General features: G+C 54.1%; 2 protein-coding genes across 10 annotated transcripts in view; one reads left to right on the top strand and one right to left on the bottom strand.

Annotated features, from left to right (window-relative positions):
* The window catches only part of DLGAP4 (DLG associated protein 4), a 163514-nt gene extending 139600 nt beyond the window's left edge, over positions 1-23914 (top strand). For all 9 annotated transcript variants that reach the window (XM_086760945.1, XM_086760944.1, XM_086760941.1 and 6 more), the window contains 6 exons: positions 14969-15330; positions 16762-16853; positions 17300-17709; positions 19315-19406; positions 21221-21373; positions 22109-23914. In XM_086760945.1, the coding sequence (XP_086617071.1) occupies positions 14969-15330; positions 16762-16853; positions 17300-17709; positions 19315-19406; positions 21221-21373; positions 22109-22324 (1325 nt within the window). In that variant the 3' untranslated portion in view covers positions 22325-23914. The remainder of the gene's footprint in view (positions 1-14968; positions 15331-16761; positions 16854-17299; positions 17710-19314; positions 19407-21220; positions 21374-22108) is intronic.
* RBL1 (RB transcriptional corepressor like 1) overlaps positions 4357-24455 on the bottom strand; it is a 278968-nt gene continuing 258869 nt past the window's right edge. The window contains exon 21 of the mRNA XM_086760935.1: positions 4357-4533. Within this exon, the coding sequence (XP_086617061.1) occupies positions 4531-4533 (3 nt within the window). The 3' untranslated portion in view covers positions 4357-4530. The remainder of the gene's footprint in view (positions 4534-24455) is intronic.

Genomic DNA, 24455 nt, shown 5'->3' with positions numbered 1-24455 from the left:
ACTTAAGGGAGGAAATAGCTGCAACTGAATCCAACTACTGAAACCTCTTGATGATTGTAGCTTTGAAGATGTAAATCTTGGGTGCTGGCTGCCTGACAGCAAATGCCCAAGCAGAAAGACATTCTTGACTAAGGGTTAGATTTTCCTGTAGGCTGGGTAAGCGCAGACGTCTGTTCAGCCTGATGCTTTCCCATCTCCCTTGCGCAGAGGCTGTGTTGCATTGTTGTCTCCTCATCTGCTGACACATGTGCTTTCTCTGGCCCTGTGGGTGCAGGGTGTGGTTTGTTTTTAGTTTACAAAGAATCTCTAGTCATCTGGGTGTGGGGAGGGCTTTTCATAATGTTCTGGCAAAGTCACCTCTGCTGCTCCTGGTGGCATTGCCGAATGCTTGCCCTTGCCTAAAACAGCTGGAACCTCGTCCTGCGTGCGACTGACAACAGCAGACACCAGCAATTGCCTCTCTGAATCGGGTAAAAATCAGGATACAGTAACTGAAAACTGTGATGAAAATCTTGATGCTGAATAAAGCGATGGAGAAATTAATTCTCCTCTTACCTTGAGGTTTTTCGGCAGCAATGGTGGCAATTTTTAGATCTTCTAGGTAGCCTAGAGAATTGCTGGCTGCTTCTGTTCTTGGGGATGAAGCAATCCCCTAGGAGCCTCGTTTATACTAGGGGACCTCAGCTATTGCCGACACCAGCGCAGCCCTGTTCCGTTATCACCGTCTGTGTTGACAAGCTGCTGGCTGCCGTCAGCGTTCTCAGCACCCTCTTGGCCACCTCTTCTGTGAACAGCGTTTAAATGGCGCACTTAAAACAACAGAAACCCATCTACACTGCTTCCTCGGCTGTCTGCTGGTGGGGCCAGACCAGTGCGGCCTCGGTAGCTGTGCACCTTCTGCAAAACCTTCCTGCTTCAGGTGTGATTCCGCTGTACGGGAGGTGGTCATATTCCTGCAGCTGCAAAAAGGTCCTGGACAAAAAGTGAGATGGGTTAGTGGTGGGCTTAGAGGGTGGTCGCGGAGCTGATGAGGAGGTATGCGGGGATGTACTGCGGAATAACTGAGCTGTGTGTACCGTGCTGGATGGGCAAATTCCCCTTTGAGAGGGCAGCAGTTGGGTTGTTTTACTTATTTTGTGCTCCAGATGCAGCTTGAGCCTGTCAATTGGAAGCTTGCAATGTGTCTCCTTTGACACGTGAGGAAATGCTTGGGAATGACTTGGTCTTGTGCTTTAGTGGTCAGCGGGTCCTAAAACAGGACATTTGAGGGGCTGAGCTTTAACACAGGCAGGAACAGACCTGGTTTTCTGAGGAGCTGCGTGATTTCTAGCCATATGGTTTTGAGCGGGTGCAGCTCTGAGGAGGCGTTAAGGTTCCCTGGGCTGCTGCGGCAGCAGAGACGCAAGTTAGCAGCCTCTGCACGTGCCGTCCTCCGAAGGACATGGCATTGCATGAAGTGATGGTGAATGCAAAGGATATTTCCTGCAGCACATAGTGAGCTGGGGGAACTTACTTCTGCAGGATATTCCAAAAACTGCTGGCTTGGAGAGAAACTAATAAGCCTGCCTAATTAAACGGGCTTTCCTAACCACATTGAAGATTAACGCTGGTACCCTCCGTGCACTCAGAAGTGGCTATAGCAGTGCATAAACGGCAGATTCTGCCGTTCCTGTGTTAGTGTCTCCTCCAAATGCCGAACCCTGGTCTGTGCACCTCACCCCTTTGCAGAGCCCCGGCGGTGTAACGTCCCCTGGTAGGGAAAGGCGAGCAGCCTGTGACCTAGTGGCACTGGCTGATTCATGTCTGGTTCACATTAAAGCCCTAAACTCATGTGTGCGCTGCCACAATCCTAAGCAAAACGTGCAGAAAGAGCGGCACTGAACAGGGAGAGGAGTGTGGAGACTGGTCACTGCTGTGCGACAGTGATCCTGTAGCAGCCAGTTCAGACCAGCTCCCTTCGCTGCCTCTCTGCATGTTATCCGTGGCCTTGGATGTCCTGCGTGGTTCTGTCTCCTCACAAGGCCTTTCTGATACAGACGCTCGGGGCTGCGGAGCCAAAACCGGCCTGGACGAAAAGCTTCAGTGTGCAGCCGCAGTAACAGCTGCCCCAGCCCCTCAGCGAAGGGATTGTTATTTCCAGGCTGCTGCTGTATTTAAGAGCAAGGAGGAGTGGGGCCTGCAGTAAGCGCTGTTCCTGAAGAATACTCCTTGGAATGCACATCTCTAGATACCTTCAGTTGCTTTTTCTCTCTCCCGTTCTCTTAGCGGGTCAGTCTTGTCTCTGATTTCCTGGCCCTGAGCGCCGCGTGCTTGTGCTGCACTGCCAGCCAGTGCGTGCTCACAGTCCAACTCAGTCCCTGTGCTGGGGCGGCTGCCGGGGGGGCTCTGTCTGCCACTCCTGGGTGAGACCGCTGCAGGCACGGCTCTCTGGGTCCAAGAGATGCAGCGGGTGATGCTTCGGTGCATCACAGAAAGGGTTGTTGCTCTCCTATTGTGGCAGCATCTTTCAGGGCAGCTTATTCGTTGTTTGAGGAGCTTTTGCCTGATACGTGGTCGTTAAGCTGTGGTCCGTATGCTGCCAAAGTGGTCCTCGTCTCCTGGAGCCCTGCAAGCAGTGATGTGCTGAGCTGCAGAGCAGCTCTGCCGCCCCGGCTGCGCTGGAGGGAGAGGATGTAGCCTGGGTGGGCTCTGCGAGGTGGCGGGTGCTCCAGGCTGAGTCCCGCTTTCTCTTACCAGATGTGAGGTCTGGCCCTGGCTGCAGGGAAGTCCATGTGGCCTTCCTGATGGCGGGGTCTGATGGAGTGTCTGCTGTCTAGAAATCCTCTGCCTCTGTGGCACGGATGGGTCAGAGCTCAGCCCCTTCCTGACGACCCTCTGGAGAGGGCCAGCTGCTGTGTGGGCCAGAACCATAGGCAGGGTGTCACCAGGGCTTCCCTGCCTTCTCCAGGGACAAGCAGCAGCATCGGTTCCCCACAACTGTTGCTGCGTGCACAGAAAGGCTTGCAGCCACCCGCTCCCAGGGATCCTCGCTCTGCCACAGCCAGGGACTCGCCTCCTCCCCATGCCCACCATGACTCACGCCTGGGCCCGCGCCAGAGATGCTGTGTGAATGGGAAGGGTTCTGAGGGGGCGCAGGGGGAGCTCGCTGTGCAGCCGTGTAGGAAACAGGCCGCTGGGTGATGCAAGGCCTGCACAGTATGGGGGCTCCTGGCACTGCTGATGCCCACTCTGGGGTCTGCTCCCCTGCTCTTTCTGCACCCCCTGGCAAAGACGAACAGGAAGAAATGGCGTGTCGCAGTGCGGCTCTGAAGCCAAGCTGGGCTCCTGTCACTGAGAGCCTTCCTGCTTGTAAAACCTGCCGTGGGCTCGGATTATGCTGGCACTTCTCTGATCGCTGTTCTGTGACGCAGGGGTGCTGCGTGGCTGTGACTCCAGCTGGGAGTGCTTGTGCCTGGTCGTGAGGAGGCAGCTGTCTCCAGGCAGGCCTGTGTAGGCTCAGGGAAGCAGACCTGGCAACTCTGCAGCCCTGGCTGTGCTGGTATAGCCGTGTCAGCAGGGGCTGCTGGGGCCGAGGCGAGATCCAGCAGCAGGAGGAATTGGTTGGTGTCTCCATTGCTGCCCAACCCGTGTAAGACAGGGTGGCAGGGCAGGTGCTGGTAGTCCGTGTGCTGCTGCGCTGGGGCAGCTGGGGGCTCTGCTGCTGTGATGGCCAGGGCCATGGCCTCCGAGCGTGGTCTTGGTGGAGACTGCAGGAGCGTGGATGATGAGCAGAGGTCCCGGGGCTCTGTGGATCTGGGTTCCATTTAGCTGTGCTGCTTCACATCTATTGGTGTATAAAGCTCATTAAGTGTTAGCCCTCATTAGGGAGGGTGTCGAGGGATTAAGCATAACCTGACGCAGTACTGAGCAAAGGCACACTGGATCATTCCCTTCACTTCATGCCCTTAGTGGAAAAATGTATGTGCCACCATGTTGTGGTTTAACCCCAGTCAGCAACGAAGTGCTATGCAGCCGCTCACTCACCCTCCTCCTCACTGGGATGATGGGAGAGAGAATTGGAAAGACAGGAGAACTCATGGGTTGAGATAAAACCAGTTTACTAGGATAGCAAAGGAAGAGATAATACTATATACAATTATTATAATAATAACAACAATGGAACATACAAAACTGACAATGCACAATTTCCCCCCACCTGATGACCTGGTGACTGGTACAGCCTGTCCCGCGCAGCAGTCACAGACCAGAACTGAGAGCTATCTCGGAGCAATCCTGAGAGAGAAAGAGAGCGCGTTGCCCACCAGCCAGCCCCCCCTTATACACTGAGCATGACTTCTATGCCATGGAACGCTCTCTTTGGCCAGCTTGGGTCAGCTGTACTGGCTGTACCCCCCCAGGGTTTTGCATCCACAAAGTAATGAAACCTGGGAAGCTGAGAAAGTCCTTCATCTCTTGGCAACAACTCGTAACACCAGTGTATTAGCAACATTTTTCAGATACCAAATCCCATACTAAATCCAAACACAGCAGCTACTGGGAAGAAAATCGGCTCCATCCCAGCTGAAAGCAGGAGACACCACTGAATGGGCAGTAACGGGCCAGCGGGTGAGAGGCGAGGAGCCATGTCCGTGGGGACCCGGCACCCCCACTGTGTCAGAGCTGTGGTTCCACTGCTCCTGGGACCCTGGCTTTTCTCCTCCCAGTGACTTCTTGAGGCAGGGCGGTTGGTTTGGGGGATCTTGGCTCTTGTTAATGAATTAACGTTTGGGCAGGGAGAGGAAGGGAATGCTGCGTGCTAGCCAGACTGGAGACCCGCCCGAGTCCCGCAGGACAGACGGACAGCTTGCTGGATGTGTGTCCACGGAGCGAAGTGGAGTTACCTGTTGCTGCTCCAGCTTGCTTTACAATCCGGGCTGGAAATGACTTCGGGGAGGGTGGGGGGAAACGGCAATGTTTCTTCTAACACAGGTAGAAGCCTGGTAGAGTTGCTGCAGACGGGTTTGGAGCGGCTGTGGCTGGCGTTCGGCAGCACATGTTGCCGTGCAGTAAGCGCTCTGCTGCAGCAGCCTGCTGAAAGGGGGATGGCCAAATCAGTCGGAAGGCCCGCGGTGCAAGAGACAGTATTTGAAACCCCGGCATTCCTGGGTGGTGTCATCTGCTGCCTTGTGCCTCTTTTACATTTGTGCCCTTCTACAAGTGGCTTTTTTTAAAAACAAAAAAAAAGCAAGCTGCCTCGCCTGCCCAGTGTAATAGTTTTCAGTGTGTAAGTGCTCATTATCATTGCTCTGCTCAAACATTGCTGACAGTTCCAAATCAGAGCATCTCCAAGAAGCTCAAACCTCTGTACATTAAAAAAATCTGAAGTCCCTTGTGTAAAGAGATCGCAACCCCCATCGCCTTTCCTCCGCTGGTTAAAGGTTTCTGCTCCCCCACAGCACAGGGTTTTGGGCTCTCATCAGGAGCGGCCGCTACGTTCTGTGCAGCCCCAACCAGGGAGTGCTGCCACCCTTGCCTGTGCTGTGCGGTCCCCAGGCCACCCAGTAGTCATTCCATGCTGTTACCTGATGTCACCATTCGTCTTAAAGGCGTCCGTTGTGGGTGACCAGGGAACACAGGTGGTGGTACGGGGTATTTTGTGGGGTATTTCTGGAGGAAGGCTGTACTGTTGGTCTGAAAACACACAGCTGATATTCAAGGGGAGTGCTTTGCTTCTGTAGTTGCACTGGGGGGGCTCTTTGACGGTAATGTTTGAGAAGCTCCCTTGGGTTTGAGGGCTTTTTCCTGCAGGTATGTCCAGCTCTTTTGTGTCAGTGATATGCAGGAGCTCACCGTACTTGGCAGTTGTCAGGCAAGGGCAGGGCAATCCCTTGTTTTAGTAACAGGTAGCAGATGAATCCATGGGTGATAAATACTGTCCTGCCAGTGTAGCTGAGACCTGCAAGGGTGCTGTGACCAAGGTGGGTACTGAACCGGAACGGGAGCAACTGGTGACAAGCCTTTAACAGCTCTGTGCTTGCCTGACCAGCGCTTGCAAGAGGTTTCCCAGCTGGGAAGCGACGACGTGTTTGCACAGATAGAATGCTGAAGCCCTTGCTCAGCGGTGAGGAGGTGGCAACTGTGTTAGCTTCTCTGGCTGGATTGTGGTGGGGCTTTAGTGAAGCAGGTCTTCCTTAAAGTTATTTCTTTTCCTCTCTCTGCAGTGAAATGCCAGATAGCTGAAACGCAGTCTGCAAACCGGGAGCTGGAGTACGGGTCGAGCATGTGTGTGGGTTGGATGGTGGGTGCTCCCAGAGGAAGCCGGTGTGCCTGTGTGGGAAGAACGGTACTTGTGTGTAAGGGCATCTCCCTGCTGCGTGCTTATCTCACGGGTGTGATGCTGGGCACTTCAGGTGGAAATAGCCATGTCCCATAGCTGTTTGGGTCAGGAGAACTGACTTGAGTACAGTTCCAAGTGAGGTCTGGTCATCTTCCGTAGCTGCTGGTAGGAACAGCTGCAGCTTGCTGGGGTTTCAGGGTACGACCCCAAGCTACTCAGTGGGAGAGATGAGCCTGCAGCCCCTCATCTCTCCTTGGGCTCTGCTGCAGGCCCACCTTTCCTCAGGCATGCTCCCTGATGTGGCTGCAGTGCTCTTGCTGCTGGCTGGGAGGCTGGGGGGCTGGTGTGGGGGGGTGCCCCACTGCTGTGGAGTGGGATGGGGGCAGAGAGCCCCAGGCCTTGTTGTCTGTCCTGGAAACACGCGTCTGTCTTCAGCGGGCTGGGCAGTGGGAGAAGCAACAGCCCGCAGGCAGTGGTCCCCAGTGTCACTCCGGCCGTGCCCAAGCAGGCAGGGCTTGCTGCTCCACCACCGAGCTGTACTGGGGCCAAAAGCTGAGCACGGGCAGGGCAGTAACAAGGGGAATGCAAGGCTGAATTCTCCACCGGCCTCCTTCAGAAGTACTTGAGGTGACTCCGATGTCGGGAGCAGGAGCCAGGCTGGAGGTGGTAGGGCTTTTCCCTGGTGCTGCTGCTTGGGAGGAGCACCTGGAGCAGGCTCTGACCTCTGATTTACGAGCACAGCCTGGCCTGTGCATCGGCTGGGTGACGATAAGCAAACAGCAGGCACGGTAAGCAAAGCGGAGGGCTCTGGGAGCTGGTGAAGTGCTAACAGGGTTCCTCTCGATTATCCGAGAGCTTTGGAAGGGCTTTGCTGGGCTGGTCGTTCTGCGGGTCTCTAAGCGCGCTCAGCCTCCATGGCGGCACGCGGGTTGGACTGTAAGGCAGGCGAGCTGCAGGCTGCAGCGTGGTGGAGTCCGGGGCCCGTCCCTGCCTCCCAGCCTGGCCGCGGCCAGCAATGCATTTCCCTGCGGGTGCCTGTTTTCCTCTGGGTAGTACCAGGGTGAGACTTTTCTCAAAGATCAGTACTACTATGGTTTACAAAGGGAGAACACTGACAAAGCAGGTATTTATAGCGTTTCAATAAATAATCTCTTTGAACTAAGGCAGTCACTTAACTGTGCTTTCCAGCAGTGTGGTTTTGTTTAACCAGTGCAAGACTCTTACAATTTCTGCAGCACGCTGAAGACAGTCATTCTTTCAGAATGAGAGCATCCTTGCATAGCTTCCCTGCCTTGTCTAGATGGAAAGATTTTCCTGGTGATGAATAAAATTTGGGTAGGTTTGTCATCTGTGCCTCTAAACGATGCAGGAATCTTGACCTCCAGTCTGCAGAATACTCAGTCAGGCCAGATGCAGATCTGAGGCCTGCGTGCTGCGGCCGTGCTAGAGGCTAGCAGAAGAATAAGGTCTGAAGTGATTGCTTGAGCCATAAATCAATAACAACCTGTGGTGTCTTCAGCAGCAGTTGTGACTGCGGATCGCTTTCACTTGGACTCTACAAATAAAACATCCTGGAGTTCATTAGAGTTTCAACCTTGAAGTGTTCTTCGAGCTGATGAAAATCCGAGGTCAGGCCGCTTGGAATGCGGCTGTTCCAGTTCCTGTTGCTATCGAAAACTGCTTCTGTGTGCAGCTCCTTCCATCTGGGAGACCCTGTGGCAAACACAAGCCCGAAGTCTCTGAGGGGATAGCGCAGCTGATGGCAGTTCTCATTTGCTGCAAGATTAGTGGGTTGCTTCGTTTAAAAGACAAATGAGCTTGGCTTTTAGTGGGAGAGATTATTTCAGAGCGTGCTGTTTTATGCACGAGGAAATGAGGTCATTTCTCCACGTCTTCCCGTGGAGCAAGGGGGATGCGTGGAGCAGGAAAGTGGTAGCAGCCTGAGCCCTGCTCGTGCGGTTGAGGACAGCCTCACCTGCCGCCACAGCTGACTGGCTCGGAGCCTTTGAGGTAATTCAATCAAAACGACGATGACTTGAACAGCTCCTTGAAGCCACCAGAATGATTAGAAATATCACCGGGCTGTATTGAGTCAGCAGTAGCAACAGAATAACCGGGCACTTCATACTAGGTGCGTACCTGAGGGCAGTTACGATATTTCAATCTTGAACCAAACACCTTGGCCGTGATCCTGGCGGGGCTGCCGGGTACTGAGCGGGGGAGCACGGCCTGGTAGCATCTGAACCTCTTACAGCAGCGCTGCATTTCATATTCTCTTGTGACTCTACGTTTAGTCTTTCAAGCAGCAGGCGCCTGGTTCTCTGGAAGGATCAGCCTGCCCAGCTGGTCTGGGGTCAGCAGGGCTCCACAGGCTCGGACTCTGGAGATGCGGCTCTTCTGCCCGCGGCTGCCGCAGCACGTGCTGCCCAAGCCCCTGCGAGCAGCAGGTAATGTCATGTGGAAGATGCTAATTTGGAAACATGCTGCTTTCTAAAAATAATTATACAAGGAAGACTATAAACAGATATCCCTCCTCCCAAAAATCAATCATCCACAGCACAGTTGTGAATTCTAACAGCTTCCTTAAATAAGCCTTAGAAGCTCCAGGGAGCAGGAGGAGTCTAAGTGCTGCAAAGCTTCAGCAAAACTGCCATGTCTTCTTGTTCTTCTGCACCTTTTTGGAGTGTGGCTGATGTTCACACAGAAACTTAGCTGATGGTGCTGCGGAATAAGGTGTGTGCTCCAGTGCCCACGTGGATTTTGCAGGTCCACATCGTAGCACAAGCTGATTTTAAAATGAAATGGGCTACGACCTGCAGCAGCTCACCAGCAGATTCACACCTTGTTGAGCTGTAGCCCTTCGGAGGGGCTAAGTCAGCAACTGGAACACTCCAAACTGGTGGGACTGACCTCTGAGCCATGAGGGCATGCTGCCTGCTCAGTTGGTCCAATAAAATATGTCTCCTAGAGAAATACCGGGGTGCTCTTGGCTCCCTCAGTACCTTGTCTCTTCCTGCAGATGCAGGAAACACTGTTACTTAGTTCAGAGCTGTGTTGAGGGAGAAGGGCAAACTTCTAGATGGGCTTGCTCCAACTTTTGCTTTTGAAACCCATTTTAGGTGAGGTGTGGCTGCTGGGTTTGCTGCACAGGCAGAAGTCCCTGGTTTCTGGTTGCAGAGGGCTTCAGTGGGGTTCATTTGCAGTGGCACTAATCAAAGCATCTCCAGTTCTTCGGGGCTCCTGATCTTTTTGTGTTTCTTTCAACTGCGGTGTTTCTTAAAGCTTGTTTTCTTGTTTTTATAGCTCACATAGTTGATGCTTTGACTACGTGTACATTAACAGGGGCATTTTTTTGTTGTTGGTACCATGTGATTCCCTTCCAGCAACATCTGTGAGGCTCTTCAGCTGAGGCAGGTGGCATGAAGGGATCCCCAGGAAGGAGACAGGGGAACACGGCAATTTCCCCAGGGATACAGAGCAGCACAAACAGTGTTCATACTGGCTCTTGGCAGGTGGAAGGATGAGTTTGAATCTAGCTTACTGACCCTGAACACCACTGATCTTCCCCAGGAAACTACTGCTTTTCTGTCTGGTGTGCTGCCCTCCTGTTGTTGTGCCTGGCTGTGGTGTTCGATATCAGATGGCAACTGATTGACTTTCCCCAATTACATTACAGCCCTGTGGGTGTAAACAGCAGCTGGGAAATTTGAGCTGTGCTGCTGGTAAACATGCCAGCCAACCACCACACCCCTCCCGTGGTTCAGCTCCGAGCGGGACGGCGTCACGGAGGCTCCCTGTCAGGTGGCAGGGGACCCCGGGCAGCTGGGGCTGGGGGCTCTCCCTGGGGAGGAGCAGGGGCCGCGTGGCGTGGGCAGATGTGGTGTTTAGTTGGAGGGCCAGACGGACAGGCTCTCTGCACCGCCGGCAGCCCAAGGCAGCATGAGCATCCCGTGTTTTGGTGGTGAAGCCACAGCTCGTCCTGCGAGCAATCCTGAGACTGCTCTGCCCAGGCTGCTTCTGCGCTGCGCTGGTGGGGTGGGCTGTGCCAGACTGGGCAAAGACGTGGCCTGGGAGTTGCTGTAGCTGTTTAAGATGGTGCTCCCTGGTCAGCCAGCCCTGGCAGAGTGACTGCGGGGGACTCCTCATCCACGGGGTGCTCAGTGGCTTCCTCCTCTGCGGCTGGCAGGGCTCTGGCCGCCTGCGCCTCCAGCAGCGTCTGCCTGCGCGACTTCGCTCTGGAGGGCAGCGCCGAGGGCCTGAGCAGCCGAAGACATTGGCTGCTCTTGTCTCTAGTGCGTGTCTAGGGTTGAACTCTCCCTCCATCTTCAGAGGCGGTGTCCTGCACGAGCAGGTGTTGGTGGCAGATGACTACTTCCGTAGCGCCCAAGAAGGCCGCTCAGCTGTTCAGCCGGGGAGCGTTCTGCGATGGGGCAAGGCTCTCATCACTGCGCTCGCATGAGGAGCGCTTCACCTGTGTAGCACGCTGTGCTCTGTCAGGTAGGTGCAGTCAAGATTTCTGCTGTAAGGGCAGAGCAGGTCTGTGACAAGGCAGGCTTTAACCTGATCAGACCTGCAGTACAGCTAAGGAAGCTTCTGGGGATGTCCAGCAGAGAACACGGGAAAGGAGGGAGCGATGGGGCAGCGACTGCTGTTCTAGCACCTCCGTGCCTCCTGCCATGCTGGCAGAGTGTGCGTTTCCACGATGAACCAGATCCTGTACAGCAACACCCGTGGGCAAAGGTCAGGCTGGGTGGTGCGGTTCAGGCTGCGCTTGCACGAGTGGTGCCGTCTCACCTGGTACCTCTGAGAGGGGCGTCCCACTGGCAAGCTGCACCTCCCGGAGGTGCTGAGCGCTTCTGAGCCGGTGCTGCTCGAGCATCTGCAGCAGGTCCTGCTGCTGCCCTGCATGGGAAGGGTGCTGAGGTGGAATTGCAGGGTGGGAAGTGAACGCCAGGGCCCTTGCAGTCACCCGTTAGCAATGAGCTTGCAGGGGAGCTGCACGCTGTTTCCATGACCGAATGAGTCCTGGCTAAAGGAGGTGTGTAGCTGTGTAAATTTGACAAGTTGAAGCACTTGCATCTGACCTTTTAGGAAATTATTGTAGGTGATTTTTAAGTACGTAATAAATTCCTGTCCTGGCTGGAGATGCAGCAGCTGTGGCTTAGGCTGCCCTGAGTGCTTTACGTGGTGTGTGCCAGCGCCAGGGGCTGATCAAGCTGAGAAAGAACCCAGTCCCCAGGCTCAGTAGCCTGTCTCGGTTACCTTTCAGCTCTGTGGCTCCCTACTGAAAGTCCCTCCTGCAGCCACGTGGGCCATGTGGCAGGAGGTGGTGTAAGGGCTGGAGTGTGCTGTCAGGATAGGTCCCGCTCTTGCGGCCTTCAGGACACTGCTAAATTTATGCTGGGCTTGGTGCCCTGGGGAGCACTGGTACAAGCTTTGTGCCTTCCTGAGCTCCTGTCCGGGTTCACGCTGAACGGCAGCTTGGTTGGCAGCCCTCGTGTAGGATCCTTGGTTCTGCTGTTGCAGGAGCACCGTGACCATGCTCCTTGGCATCTTGGGACATAGAAATGCTTTAGGAAACGTGGATCTGCTCCTCCTCTGGATCCCCTCCGTTAGCTCCTTCTCTGAAGTGGCACTTCAACTGTTGGTACGGCAGACACTGGGATGTGCAAATACAGGCACGTGTAAGTTCTGTCAGTAAGGCATAGGGTGTAGCTGGGCGATTGCCCCGCTACAGGGGGTATGGCTGGGCTCCCCAGGACACTCAGGACCAGTTTTGGCCCCGCTGCAGGCTGTGAGGCAACTGGAACTCGCAGCGTGGTCAGCCTCCGCTGCAGGCACAGGGGCCTGCTGGGGAGGAGAAGGAGCTGCCGGAAGGCTCGTGTCACCTGAAACACCGCTTCCCACGCCTGCAATCGATTCAAATCAGGCTCATTTGGTACTTCTCAGTTAATTGGGCTAAAATTACGCAGGGAACAGAAGGCACCCTGTGGTGGCCTGAGCCAGAAGTGGTTGTGTCCGATTGCCCCGGAAGATCAAACGGTCTGTCAGGTGCCCGGTGTGAGCTCCCGGGGCCCCCAGGCAGTGCGGTTTGGGGTGGAAGGTAGCACTGGGAGCAGCGGGTGCCTCTGCCTGCCCTCGTGGGCCCCAGGCAAAAGATTCCTGAGAGGAGCGGTCTCTACCCTGGCACTAAATTTGTTAATATGCTGGTGGCTACTTTGGGGCTGGAAATGGTACAGTTAACATCTGTCTCTGTGTGATGAAAATGGTCTGTATCTGTATCTGTCACTGTGTCGGCAGGTTTTGGGGAGGCTTATGGGACTGGGCAGTGGAGTGGGAGGCAGGAGCTTGCAATCTGAGGTGCAAAACTTTACTGAGATCAGGGAATATGGGTTGGAGCAGGGAACCCAAGGGAACGACAGCCCCTGCAGCCATCAGAGCTCTACTAGGAAAGCACTTAGAAACTGGGTTTGGGTCTGTATAGCCCATCTGCGGTGTTGGTTGGGTGACCCAGAGGTGTATGTGCTGGTGTTTGTCAACATAGGCATGTCAAGCACCGGGGACAGGTGTGCGTGGAACAGGGTGGCGCATGGGGTTTCGGTTTGACGGGCAGAACCCCTTTTCTGCAGACCAAGGGCAATGGGCTGGAGCAGGGAACCAAGCATAGCGACAGCCCTGCCACTGCCGAGCTTCCCGCGCCACTGTGCTGCAGAGATTACACAGGGACGCACGGTTTGTTACTGATGATGTGGGGAGGGGGCTGCCCTGTAAACACGCCTCAGTAACGCGCTAACTCACCGTGTCCGGGAGCAGGGACCCGTTTCCTTTTAATACGTGAAGTGTGATTTGGGTAGGCTGACCTGGCCCTGCGTCATCTGGGGTGGTGACGGAGCTGAACTGCTCACAGCCTGCAGCAGCAAAGCTTCCCCCAGCCCGCGGGACCAGAGCACAGCACCGGGACCCAGGGCGCTGCCCGGGCAGCACAGGGTTACCCTGCTCCTGCAGCTCCTGCCCGGGGTGGTGGGACTGTGGGGCTCAGCATGCTGCAGCCCCAGACCTAGGAGCCCCTCGGAGGAGCGTGGCAGCAGCACTGGAGCGTGGCTCTCCAGGAGGTGAAATGCGCGGCCGGGCAGCGCTGTGCACGGAGAGAGAGTGGTGTGAGCCTCTCTAGCTGTGCCTCCGAACGGGGCAGTGTTACAAAGCTCCTCTGCGCACCCGTGAGGGGGCTCAGACATGAGAGCGGGAGGGGGAGTCCAAATCATACCCTGCTGGGCTGCTCCCTGCTCCGACACAGGCCCATCCGCGCAGGCCCAGAGCGGGGATAAGCAGGGACACCCAGTGGCAGGTGGGCCCCTAACCAAGGACCCCTGAGCACTGAGCGCCCCGTCCAGACCCCTCCCGGGGATGTCCCAGCACAGCCTCAGCCCCGGTGTCCAGGCGTGACGCCCATCGCCGTGACCGTGGCGGGCACCTTCCAGACCACCTTCTGGCCTTGCTGCCAACGGCTGGGACTCGTTACGGGGTGCAGGGGAAAAACAACTGGGGATTGCACTGGACTTAATGGGATATTGAGCAGGAAAACCAAAGGTGGGACAAGAAAGGAGTTTTGGTGACTGGGAGAGGAACAAGAGTGGGGAAATAAGGAGTCAGGGGATAAAAGGGGTCAGTTGTGCGTAGGCAGCTGGCTGGTCCGTGCACCTGTCTGGCCATGCCCTGCCCAATACAGTCTGTCCTGTCCGGATAGGAGGTGGGGTAGGACTTCGGCCTCGGGGGTTTCTGTGTCCAGGAACCAGGCGGACCAAGTGCCGGGGCACAGCTGCTGCGGGATCCACCTCGTATGTGTGTTTTCCCTCGTGGACTTCTATCCTGCCAAGCAGAGACAGGAGCGGGATGGGGCCATTGCTGCTGGCTGTGTTCGTGTGGGTGCTCTCCTGTGACCTGTGTGGCCAGCCACGTGTCTCTACATACATGTAGTGGGCGTGTGCTCTGTGTGCCTGCTGGGAACACATCTTCAGCCTGGCTGCTGGCTGGATCTGGGGACATGGAGCAGCAGCAGCAGCAGCCTCACCACTCTTGGGCTGTTGCACCCAGATGATGTATTCTCCTCTAATGCGCAGCAGCTAGGTTTTTAAGGTACTTCACAAATGTTCGTTCCTACCACCAGCCTCTAACAAACTTTGTGGCTTCTTTCCGTTTTTATAGGAAAAAACAGCACCCTGGTCCAGACACTGAACCTTGTCAACTGACGGACACAGAGCTGAGACACGTGGCTGTACTAGGACACTAAAACATAGGGTTTAGCCAAAGAAAATTCCCCATTGTGGAGGCTTACACCTGCCAAACCCTGTAGCATTCTTGGGAGGCTTTTCTATACCTGTTCTCCATTTCCAGCCTTTCACACATCATGGTGTTCCTTTTGATTTCTTTTGCAAGCTAGCTCTGGCTCTGCCTTCCACTTCCCCTTACGCTTTGGTTGGGGTTACCCAGTGTGAGCTGCTGGCTGTAGGCTATTTCTGCATTTCTGCCTCCAGCTTCTACCTGGAGGCTCCTCTTGGATGTTGTGACTGACCTGCTTTTTCTTTCTCTTCTACTGTATCTCTCTCTCCCCAATCTGTCTTTTGCACTCCGTTCTTTGCACCTCCGTCACTGCAGGTTCATCATGCCTAGTGGCGTATAAAAAGACTCCACCTCCTGTCCCACCTCGGACCACATCAAAGCCGTTCATCTCTGTCACTGTGCAGAGCAGCACTGAGTCGGCGCAGGACACCTACCTGGACAGCCAGGACCACAAGAGCGAGGTGACCAGCCAGTCGGGACTCAGCAATTCTTCGGACAGCTTGGACAGCACCCGGACGCCCAGTGTGACGAGGGGAAGCGTCGTGACTCCAGCCAGAGAGACTCCAGAGATACCCCAGAAAAATGCAACTTTGAAAAGTGACAAAGGGACTCTGACTAGCGAAGAGCCGAAAGTGGAGAATATCCCCAAAAGAAAGCTGTCATCTATAGGAATACAAGTACGGAATAGTTTGCTCTCCTTTGTCGCGAGGGAATGTCCTTAACCCACCCATTTAGCGTGAGCGTTCTGTGTGACGCGGCGTGCATCTGAACTCCCTTAGCACAGCCAGGGAAGCTAGCTGCCTTGTCACTAACTTCCCGTGTTCCCGGGGTGAGGTACAGCAGCAGCGTTCCATAGCAGACCAGAAAGGACTCAGTTCCTTTAGTACGTTTCGTAAAGCAGTGGGACCCCGTTAACTGGGGGGGGGGTCCCTCTGGAGAGGCTTTTGCTGCGGGTGTGCCTGTGCTGAGCCTGCGCTCTGTACTGTGTGTTGCTTAACATCCGTCTGCTCCTTCTCCGTCACAGTTCGAAGGACAATTTTTTTCTGAGAGGTGGGCTCTTCTACTTGACATCAATTAGTACGGGCTGCTGCAGTGCCAAATGGTCCCAGGGCTGTAGGCAGGAGGGAGGCATTCCGTGCTGGCCACCATTCCCAGCAGGTTGCTGCTTCTCTTGCTGGAGGCATGTAACTGAAATCGATGGAGATGAGCTGTTGATTATGTAGGCAAATGAGAGCCCAGTGAGTGGCATAAACCCCTGCTTTACTCAGCAGAACTTGCTGTCTGCACTTGTACACTCTTCTGTGGACAAATTTCCCAGTTACGGCTGGCTGGCTGCTGCCAGCACTTGTTCTGCCCCAGAGTGCTGGTTCGGTGCTGCGGGCTGTTACCCACAGAGAGGAACTTGAGCGCTTGGGCAGGTCCAAATGCAGGGTCTGGGCTTTGAGCCACCACGTGCATGCGCTGAGTGAGTTCTCTGTCAGCTTTACAGGAAGGCTAGCTGGCCAGTTAGGTGCGTGTGATAGTGAGGGCTTTTCTGCAGGGCTGGCTGACAGGGCAGCGAGGCAAGAGAACTCACGTTGGAGAGGCTGACTGCCTTCCTCTCCTCTTCCTTTTCTGAGCCGGTTCCCAAGCCACCTGCCCCGCCACCTGGATTTCCTTCCTAAAACCTTCTAACCCTCTTACCCAGAGCTATGGAAGGTGTCAGTCCCCGGGAGAGAGAAAGCTGGGCTCTGCTGTCAGGCTTAGTCAGATCGCTGCCCTCTCGTGAATCTCTTGGCCTTTGCCTGTGTCCGGTGCCACACGTGCAGCTGCTCCCTCGGGGACACGCAGCCCTTCCCCAGCGCGCCACAGCCACGCGAACGGCGGTGGATAGCGGAGCCGAGCGCTCTTAGAGCAGGTGCCTGGCAGCAGCGTGGCAGGATACGCTCCTGATGCTCAGGTGGAGGCAGGGTCAGCGATAGCCTTGCCCCTCTCCTAAGACCACCCTCCAGCTGGCATGTGCTGTCAGCGTGCTGTGTGTGTGTGTGCAGCACTCCTGCTCTATTAACGTGAATTCCAGCAGCAAGTTCTTGTGTCTGTTTTTGTCTGTATTTTTTTTGTTTAATAAGGTTGACTGCCTTCAGCCAGTGGCAAAAGAGGAGCCTCCTCCACCAGTCACCAAATTCCAGTCCATCGGGGTACAGGTAGAGGACGAGTGGCGGTAAGTGAAAGACGCAAGCTTTTGTAGTTTCCTTTCTTTTAAATTGCGCTTCCCCCGCTTTTGCTTAGACCACCTCCCCTTCTCCGTTCCAATGTCAGTGGTGTTGAATGGAGGCCCATGGAGAGCCCTTCCTCCACAGCACACACCCGCTGCAAAAAGCACTTGTTCTGTAAACAACCAAATCAATGGGAGTTTGAAATTAAAAAAAAAAGTACAAGACGTAATTACAGATGTGCGTCAGTCCTCTCAGCTGAGCGACCTATTGCAGTAAGCAGGCAACCTTGTAATTTTGTGTGTCTGAACGTGTGGTGTGTGTGTGTGTGAGGAGGGGCAGGGCGGGCAGGGTGAGGCTCAGCTGCAGGCATAAACAAACGCGTTTCACTGGCAGTGCGTGAGGCCAGCCAGGCTGAGTTCTGCTGTTCAGTATTTGCTTTTGATCTCTCTAGAAACAGCCACTCTCGCAGCATGTCCTCCAAACAGGACACAGACTCTGACACACAGGAACCTAATAACTCTAGCTGTAAATCATCTGAGAGAAGCCTCGCTGAGTGCCCCCAGCACAACAACTCTGTTGGTGTTGATGCCACTACCAGGCAACCAGCGAAGCCCTCACAGATTAAGAGAAACCTCTCCTATGGAGACAGCAATGACCCAGCCCTGGAGCCTTCCTCTCTCCCTCCTCCTGACCCCTGGCTCGAGACGTCCTCCACCTCGCCGTCAGAACCCACGCAGCCAGGAGCCTGCCGGCGGGATGGGTACTGGTTTCTGAAGCTGCTGCAGGCAGAAACGGAGCGGTTAGAAGGCTGGTGCCGCCAGATGGACCAGGAGACCAAAGAGAACAATCTCTCTGAAGAAGGTAGGTGTTGTCAGCCTCTGGACGCCGGACTGAAAGGGTTGTAATTGAGCGTTGGATCAGCTTTCTGCAGTTAAATCACGGATAGCCCACAGAGTACGGGTAGAACGTGGAGGGGAGGATGGGACAAGGAACACTTTTTCTCTGGAAAGGATAAGGCAACTTCCTCTAGCAGATGGGCTAAGAAACAATACTGTGATGCAGCACAGAAGCCTTTCAGGGGATGGTGCAGCTTCTGACCTTTCAAAACTACTGAGAGCTTAAATGGATTGCTTTCAGGGAGGCTGTAGGATCTTCCTCCCTGCTAACCCATTGTACTCGAGCAGGCAGGTGAACGTTTAGCTGGCAGGGGGCAGAATGGACATTGCTTCTGAGCTCGTTTGAGCTGGTCGATTGGTGGACTTGTCTTCAGCAAAGAGGAGGTTTCTTCATATGGGAAAGCTTCACTGAATTTGTGCTAAGTACACCAAAAGCACATGCACGGGGAGCACAAGGCCAATGATTTCGTTGGGTTCAGTCCCAATCGGGCTTGTTTCATTATTTTCAAATGAGTTGACAAAACCTGTGCTTCTTGTGGTGAGAAGGATACCTACCTGTAGTGCATACAGAGTGACGGAAGCGAATGAGCCAGCTGCCGAGGGCAGGATTTTTGTTTTGAGTCTGGCGGGATAGGCTGCGAAAGGTGAAATAGTGGTGAGGCTCAGTTATAGCTCGCTGTCACTGCTAGGGCTCGCGGGAGCTAATCTCTAATCCCATTGCGCTAAGCTGCTGCGCAGGCTGCCAGGCTGGCGGGCAGTGCCAGGGCTCCCTGCCTCAGGGAATGCCCTTCGTTTGCCTGTGGCAAGAAAAGGCACCAAGACCAGTGTGGCATTATAGCTGTGACCTTAGAGTAATCTCCTGGTAGATTCTGTAACGGGGAATTTGGTGAGTACAGAGCGAGCCCAGCTGACACGCGTCCCAGCGAGATCTATGAACATTCCGAACTGGTTCACCGCAGCAGCAGAGCAGGGAGGAGGGGGAATCGGCTCATCCCTGTTCGTGGTGCGGTGGCGCGCACTGTGGGTCTCTCAACCCTGCCTTTGGAAGGGGAAAGCCCATACAGTGTTTCTCCATTAATGAGCAGAGGAACGTTGCCATTCCCAGAGGCTTCTTGGAAAACCCGCTGGGAGCAGCCTGAGGTCCTGGCTGTTAAAAGCCCTAGCCTGCCGCTCTTTTCATCCCTTCTGGTAAATGGAGGCTGGAGACAGTTCTGCCCCTTGCCACCTTCACACCGCGTGCATGAGTGGTGAGCAGGCTGTGATCTGCAAGCAGGTGCCAGTAGATCTGCTCACTGAGACTGCTGGTGGCTTCTCTGATGGGCTGAAGGCACTTTCTGCAAACACTGATGTTCTCAGTCTGGCCTGCTTTTGACCTGCTCTAGAAGCAGCAATAATGGCAAAGACAGATGTGTAGTTTCAGTACTTCTTCCCTGAGAGCAGTTACTTCTCTGCAGGTCTCTGAACCTCCTTTCCTAATGAATCAAGAGTGTTTCTTTCCTCCAGAGCTCCTTGCTGCATTTAACAGTCTATTCAACTGAAGTCTTTTTCTTTTTTTCTTTCTCCCCCATAGTCTTAGGAAAAGTCCTGAGTGCAGTGGGCAGTGCACAGTTACTAATGTCACAGAAGTTCCAGCAATTCCATGGCCTCTGTGAACAAAACTTGGTGAGTCTGGGTCTGTTTCTCCTGGGTTTTGGGAGGGGGTTGTATCTGTTTCAACAGCACTACAGGAACATGGTCAGGTATCGCCAGGCTGCTGTGGCTCACAGCAAAGCCAAGGCAGTGCAGCCCGACCACCATGCCGCGACGGATGGACGCTGAGGTAAAACAGCAGCTGAGCAGTGGGAGGCTGGTTGTCTCAGCGTCTCTTCTGGATAGGCAGTTGTTGGCCTGTGCTGCGCTCAGGCATGAGTGTTTGCAATTCCTCTTGGTGCCTACGTGAGCACCGGGGAATTTTCTTGAACTGCTGATCAGAGCATGCTGAACACACGGAGACTCTGTGGGTCTGACCTGTCAGCCAGCCACTCTGCTCTGTGTCCCGGAAACTGCCTCTCTCCGGTTGCTTCCAAAGGGCTTTCTGAGGTGAACCGCTGAGGTTTTGCCAGACAGGGGGGAATGTTTGAAAAGTCTGTTGTTCTTTTCCAAACACGCTTGCTTTGCATGTAGATTGTGTGGATGGTAAAACTGTCCCAACAGAATTGTCTCTCACTGGTCACCAAGCGCTGTTTGAGTCGGATCTCTTCACCTGGGTTGCGAACAGAGAATCGCAGGCACTAAGTACGCTGGTGTATTTGTAATTAGGGACATGGTTTAGTGATGGACTTGGCAGTCCACAGTTTATGGTTGGACTCTATGATCTTAAAGGCCTTTTCCAACCTAAATGATTCTCTGAATGCAAATGTAATGCAAGGGCTTGGCTTTGAGAGCTGAACAGGGTGGGAATCTGTTTTGGTTTTTTTGTTTTGGTTTTCCCCTCAAGCGTTTATGATGGTATGGATCTCGCAGGCTTCCTCAGAGGTGAATTCCCCTTTACTTGTGAAAAAAAACTTTAGGGAAATGCATAGTAGCTAGGTTTTTAAGATACTTCACAAATGTTTGTTCCTTCCATCAGCATCTAAGACACTTGTAAAAAAAACACTTTAGGGAAACTCGGGAAGGAGGAGGAGGAGAAGTGCTGCGCATCTGCTCCCTGATCTCCGGCTGAGCACCCGCTGCCGGGCTTTCAACAGCTTTGCGCTGAGGTCTGCCTTCGGCGCTTTGTGCGGAGCTGCTCAGCTCTCACCCCATTCTTTCCTGAGGCAGTCCAGGCTGTGGTGGCAGTTCAGATGTCTCAGAGCTGGGAAAATTCTGGTCTTGGGAGAAACTTAAGCTACTTAAAAATTTTCAACCTAGCCTGAGAAGTACTGATACTTTCAGGTTGTTCTGTGGGGGATGTAGCAGTCATTCTCCCTGAATGTGAAAGCTATATTGGCTTCTTTGGATTGCATACTGGCACGCAAGTTCTCCAGCCACCAGAGCTGTGCTTTGCATCGTGTTGTGTCCATTTCCGTTATTGCTCACCCTGAAATCAGGGTCTCTGTGTCAGAAACCAGTGTTCTAGCCCTGAACCCTGCGCTGGTGACCCTCAGCGGGAGGTTACCACTGTGGGATTAGCCCTGGCTGGGCAAGTTTTGGGGAGAATGGGAGCTATCGCTTTCTGCTACGGAGAGTGTCTTCTCCAGGATTCTTCTTCAGGCTCTGGTAGGGGAAACACGGTCGGGATCTCTGCTTCCTGATCTTTGCAGAAATACTTGTGACTATAAATGATGTCATTGTGGCTCTGCATATTTAGGGTTAGTGTCTCCTGTGGGTTCTTAACGTTTCAGTTGTCAGGCAGGTCGACTTACAAGGGGTGAATATGTAAGCTCTGCAGACTGCTCTGCTTGTCAGAAGGGTGTATTCTTTCTGAAAGAACTTTTTCTTAATGCTTTCCCCCCTAGAACCCTAATGCCAATCCCAGACCCACAGCCCAGGACCTAGCTGGGTTTTGGGATCTCCTGCAGCTGTCCATTGAAGACATCAGCATGAAGTTTGATGAGCTGTACCACCTGAAAGCTAATAGCTGGCAATTGGCAGAGACACCGGAGAAAAAGGTGAGTGTGGGGCAGCTAAGAGCAGCCGGAGCACCTCGCAGATGTTTTGGGTATCTGAGGTCTGTTTCTGTCTGCAAACAGATGATCTCTGGGGCTTTCACCACCTTGCACTTGCGCAGGGTAATCTCACAGCCTTGCAATGCACGGAGACCGTTCCTCTCAATTAACAGTGCAAACAGTTTTGGACAAGGGGAAGCGGTGCCACGATGGAGGGAAGCCAGAGCCGTGAGCGGTGTATGCCTAAAGCGGTGATGCAGGGGCCTCTAGCGTTACAGGCACTGCATGAATGGGTTTAAAACACTCCTGTGTCAGCGTCCTGTAAAAAAACCTGCTGGAACGCTGTGAAAATGCAGCGTGGGCTGTGTCCCTGGGCCCGGCCACCCAACCCGACGTGAGGGGAGGAAGGAGGGCTGTGGCTGCGCGTATTAAAACGTTGCAGTTCCAGATCCAGCTGGGTCTTCGTGCATCTGTGGTGTGCTGACCCATGGCTGGGCCAGACACAGTCGGCAAACTCTGCTCCACTTGAGAGGCCTCTGCACCACAAAATGCACAGTGGCACATTTCTGGAAAGCTGGGGAAGCTGATCTGGATGAGTGTCTTGCTCGGGACCTGCTCCTGCTTCTTTCACCTAACGCTCAATCCCATTGCTTAGTCCCTCGTGCTGTATCAGAGAGGAAGCTTCTGTATGTGCATTTTTATTTTATGTTTGGAATTTTCCTTACTGTCTCCCTAAAGGAAGAGAAGAAACCACCCCCTCCAGTGCCAAAGAAGCCAGCCAAGTCCAAATCCCAGCTGAACCGGGACAAAGCCTCTGATTCAGACAAGCAGCGCCAGGAAGCTCGCAAGCGTCTCATGGCAGCCAAGCGGGCGGCCTCTGTCCGGCAGAACTCAGCCACGGAGAGCGCGGACAGCATCGAGATCTACGTACCCGAGGCACAGACCCGCCTTTGAGCAAAGGGGCAGCGAAAGGAACCGCGTGGTTTTTATAAGTCATTAAAAGGAAAAAAGGTGTTCTCTAAACTAGTGTGATTTATTCAGTCTAGAGACAATGAGCCATCCTTGAAAAGGGCTCCTGAGTTGGCTTTTTTTCTCTCAGCTTTAAGTAATGAAGATTTTAAAAAAAGCAAACAAAAAAAAAAAAAAGAAAGAAAAAAATACCCCTTGTTTTCTCACTGGCTGTGGTGTTGCTGAATGGACTGAACAGACTCTGGAAACTCCAGCCCCTCGACTTGGACCTTCAGTCTTTTTACTACTTCTATCTAACGAGAATTACTAGCTTGTTTACAAGAAGAGGACAAGAAAACATGAAGCCTTGAGCACTTGCCATGCTGTGTTCTTCCTCCTCCTCAGTTCTGTTCTTCCTCCTCATCCTTTATTTTTCCCTCCTGCTCCCTTTATCCCACCCTCTGCATGGCTTCGTTTCCCGTGTTAGAAATAACCTCTCTTCCCCAGAGCTCCCAAAGAGAACACCCATTCAGTGTGTACTGCCGTTGCACTCTGCTAGCAAGCAGCCTTTCTCGGGGTTTTCTTTTTTGTTCTCCTTTTGACGGGGGCGGGGTGGGGAGGAGGGGTGGGCAGGGGCAGGGTAGCGGGTCTGTATTCCTCTGTTCTGCTGGAGGGAGAGGATGGCAGGGTCTGTGGAATGTAACGCAGAGGGGTCGGAACGCAGTCCAGAAGCAATGTGCAATAAGCTGGCGAAGGGGGACGGGACGGGACGGTGCTTGGCTGGCTGATCCCGGGAGAGCAGTGCCTTCCTCCAGGCATGGCCGGGCAGCGGGGGAGCACAGAGCAACCACGGGCGCGAGCCACACATTCTTCACTTTGATTTTTCTCCTCTTCCCGTTACAAAATTATTTCCCTTGAATTGCCTGTTGAGAAAGAAGCTGCTACACGGGGGGACCTGTTTCGGAGTGGGCTGGGGAAGGGGAGGGTGAGGGGTGTCAGGGTGTTTTGGGTGGAGGCCCGGATTTTGTACAGAGGAAGGCGCGGGCGGTGGCGGGAGGCTGCCTGCCGGGATGTGTACATATGCACATATACACTTAGCAGTTCCTGTACATTGAGCTCGTACGCGTCTGCGTGCCCGCGCGCACGGCGCACTGACCGCCCCGGGTGAGGATGGGCACATGTACAGCATATATTTTTACATGTACTATATCTAGATGTGTGTAAAAGTGTGTGTAAAAATATATACCCTGTGTGTAACCAGATGACTATTTTTCCTTATCTCCCTGCTCTCTGGGTAGAGGAAGGATTGCTAAATATTTTTTAGCCCATTTTCCCCTTTGTAGGTCTCCTTTTCAGTCTGACTTCCTGAAGCCAGCACTGCCACCGCCGGATTCTTTGCCACCCCCTAAAATAAGCGTTTGGCCCCGTTCTGAGTGAGCTGGCTGGGGATTTTTTTTTTTTCTTCATTCGCCTGAATGAGTTGGGAGATTGTGTGCTACGTTCATGGGGGTGAGGGTGGAATCCCAAAGAAGTTTCAGCTCGGGTGTTGGTGATCCAGAAGGCAAAAAAAATCAATAAAAGTGAAATCCTGAATGACATCTGCATGACTGTTGTCTGCTGTCCGGTGCTGTCCACGTACAGTGCGCTGAGCTTCCTGCTCCCTGCCATAAACCCTCCAATGGGGACCCAGGATCCTGTCACCACTTGGCCTTGTTCTTCTCCGGGCCTGGGAGTCTGTGGGCAGCAGCCTGTCCAGCGGAGCTGGCAAATGATCATCAGTCCCTGGGTGCAGATCGCTCTGCACCCTCGCTCAGTCGCGCGCGCCCTCGTGCTGTGCCCGCAGAGCCGGGGCCAGTGCAGATGGAGGGGGCGCTGGCGCCACCCGTTCCGTGGGCGCGGGTCTCTGGGCAAGGCCGGGGAGCGGGGGGGGAGCGTGTGTGCCTGCCTGACTCCCCATTTTATTTCCTGCCACCTCAGAGAAGAACTTGCAGCAGCAAGGGCAGCTGGCTGGCTTACTGTAAAAAATAATAAACACACACATGCAGTCTGAGTTCACGGCTGCCCGCAGCCTCTCCTGCCTCGCTCTCAGCGGTGTGGTACCCATGACTGGTTTGTACTGGGGCCACACGCACAGTGG

Source organism: Chlamydotis macqueenii, chromosome 16, assembly GCF_036417535.1.
Source record: "Chlamydotis macqueenii isolate bChlMac1 chromosome 16, bChlMac1.mat, whole genome shotgun sequence".
In the NCBI taxonomy this organism is placed as follows: Eukaryota; Metazoa; Chordata; class Aves; order Otidiformes; family Otididae; genus Chlamydotis; species Chlamydotis macqueenii.
The sequence above is the reverse complement of the archived record's forward strand: the minus strand, read 5'-3'. Positions and strand labels throughout refer to the sequence as shown.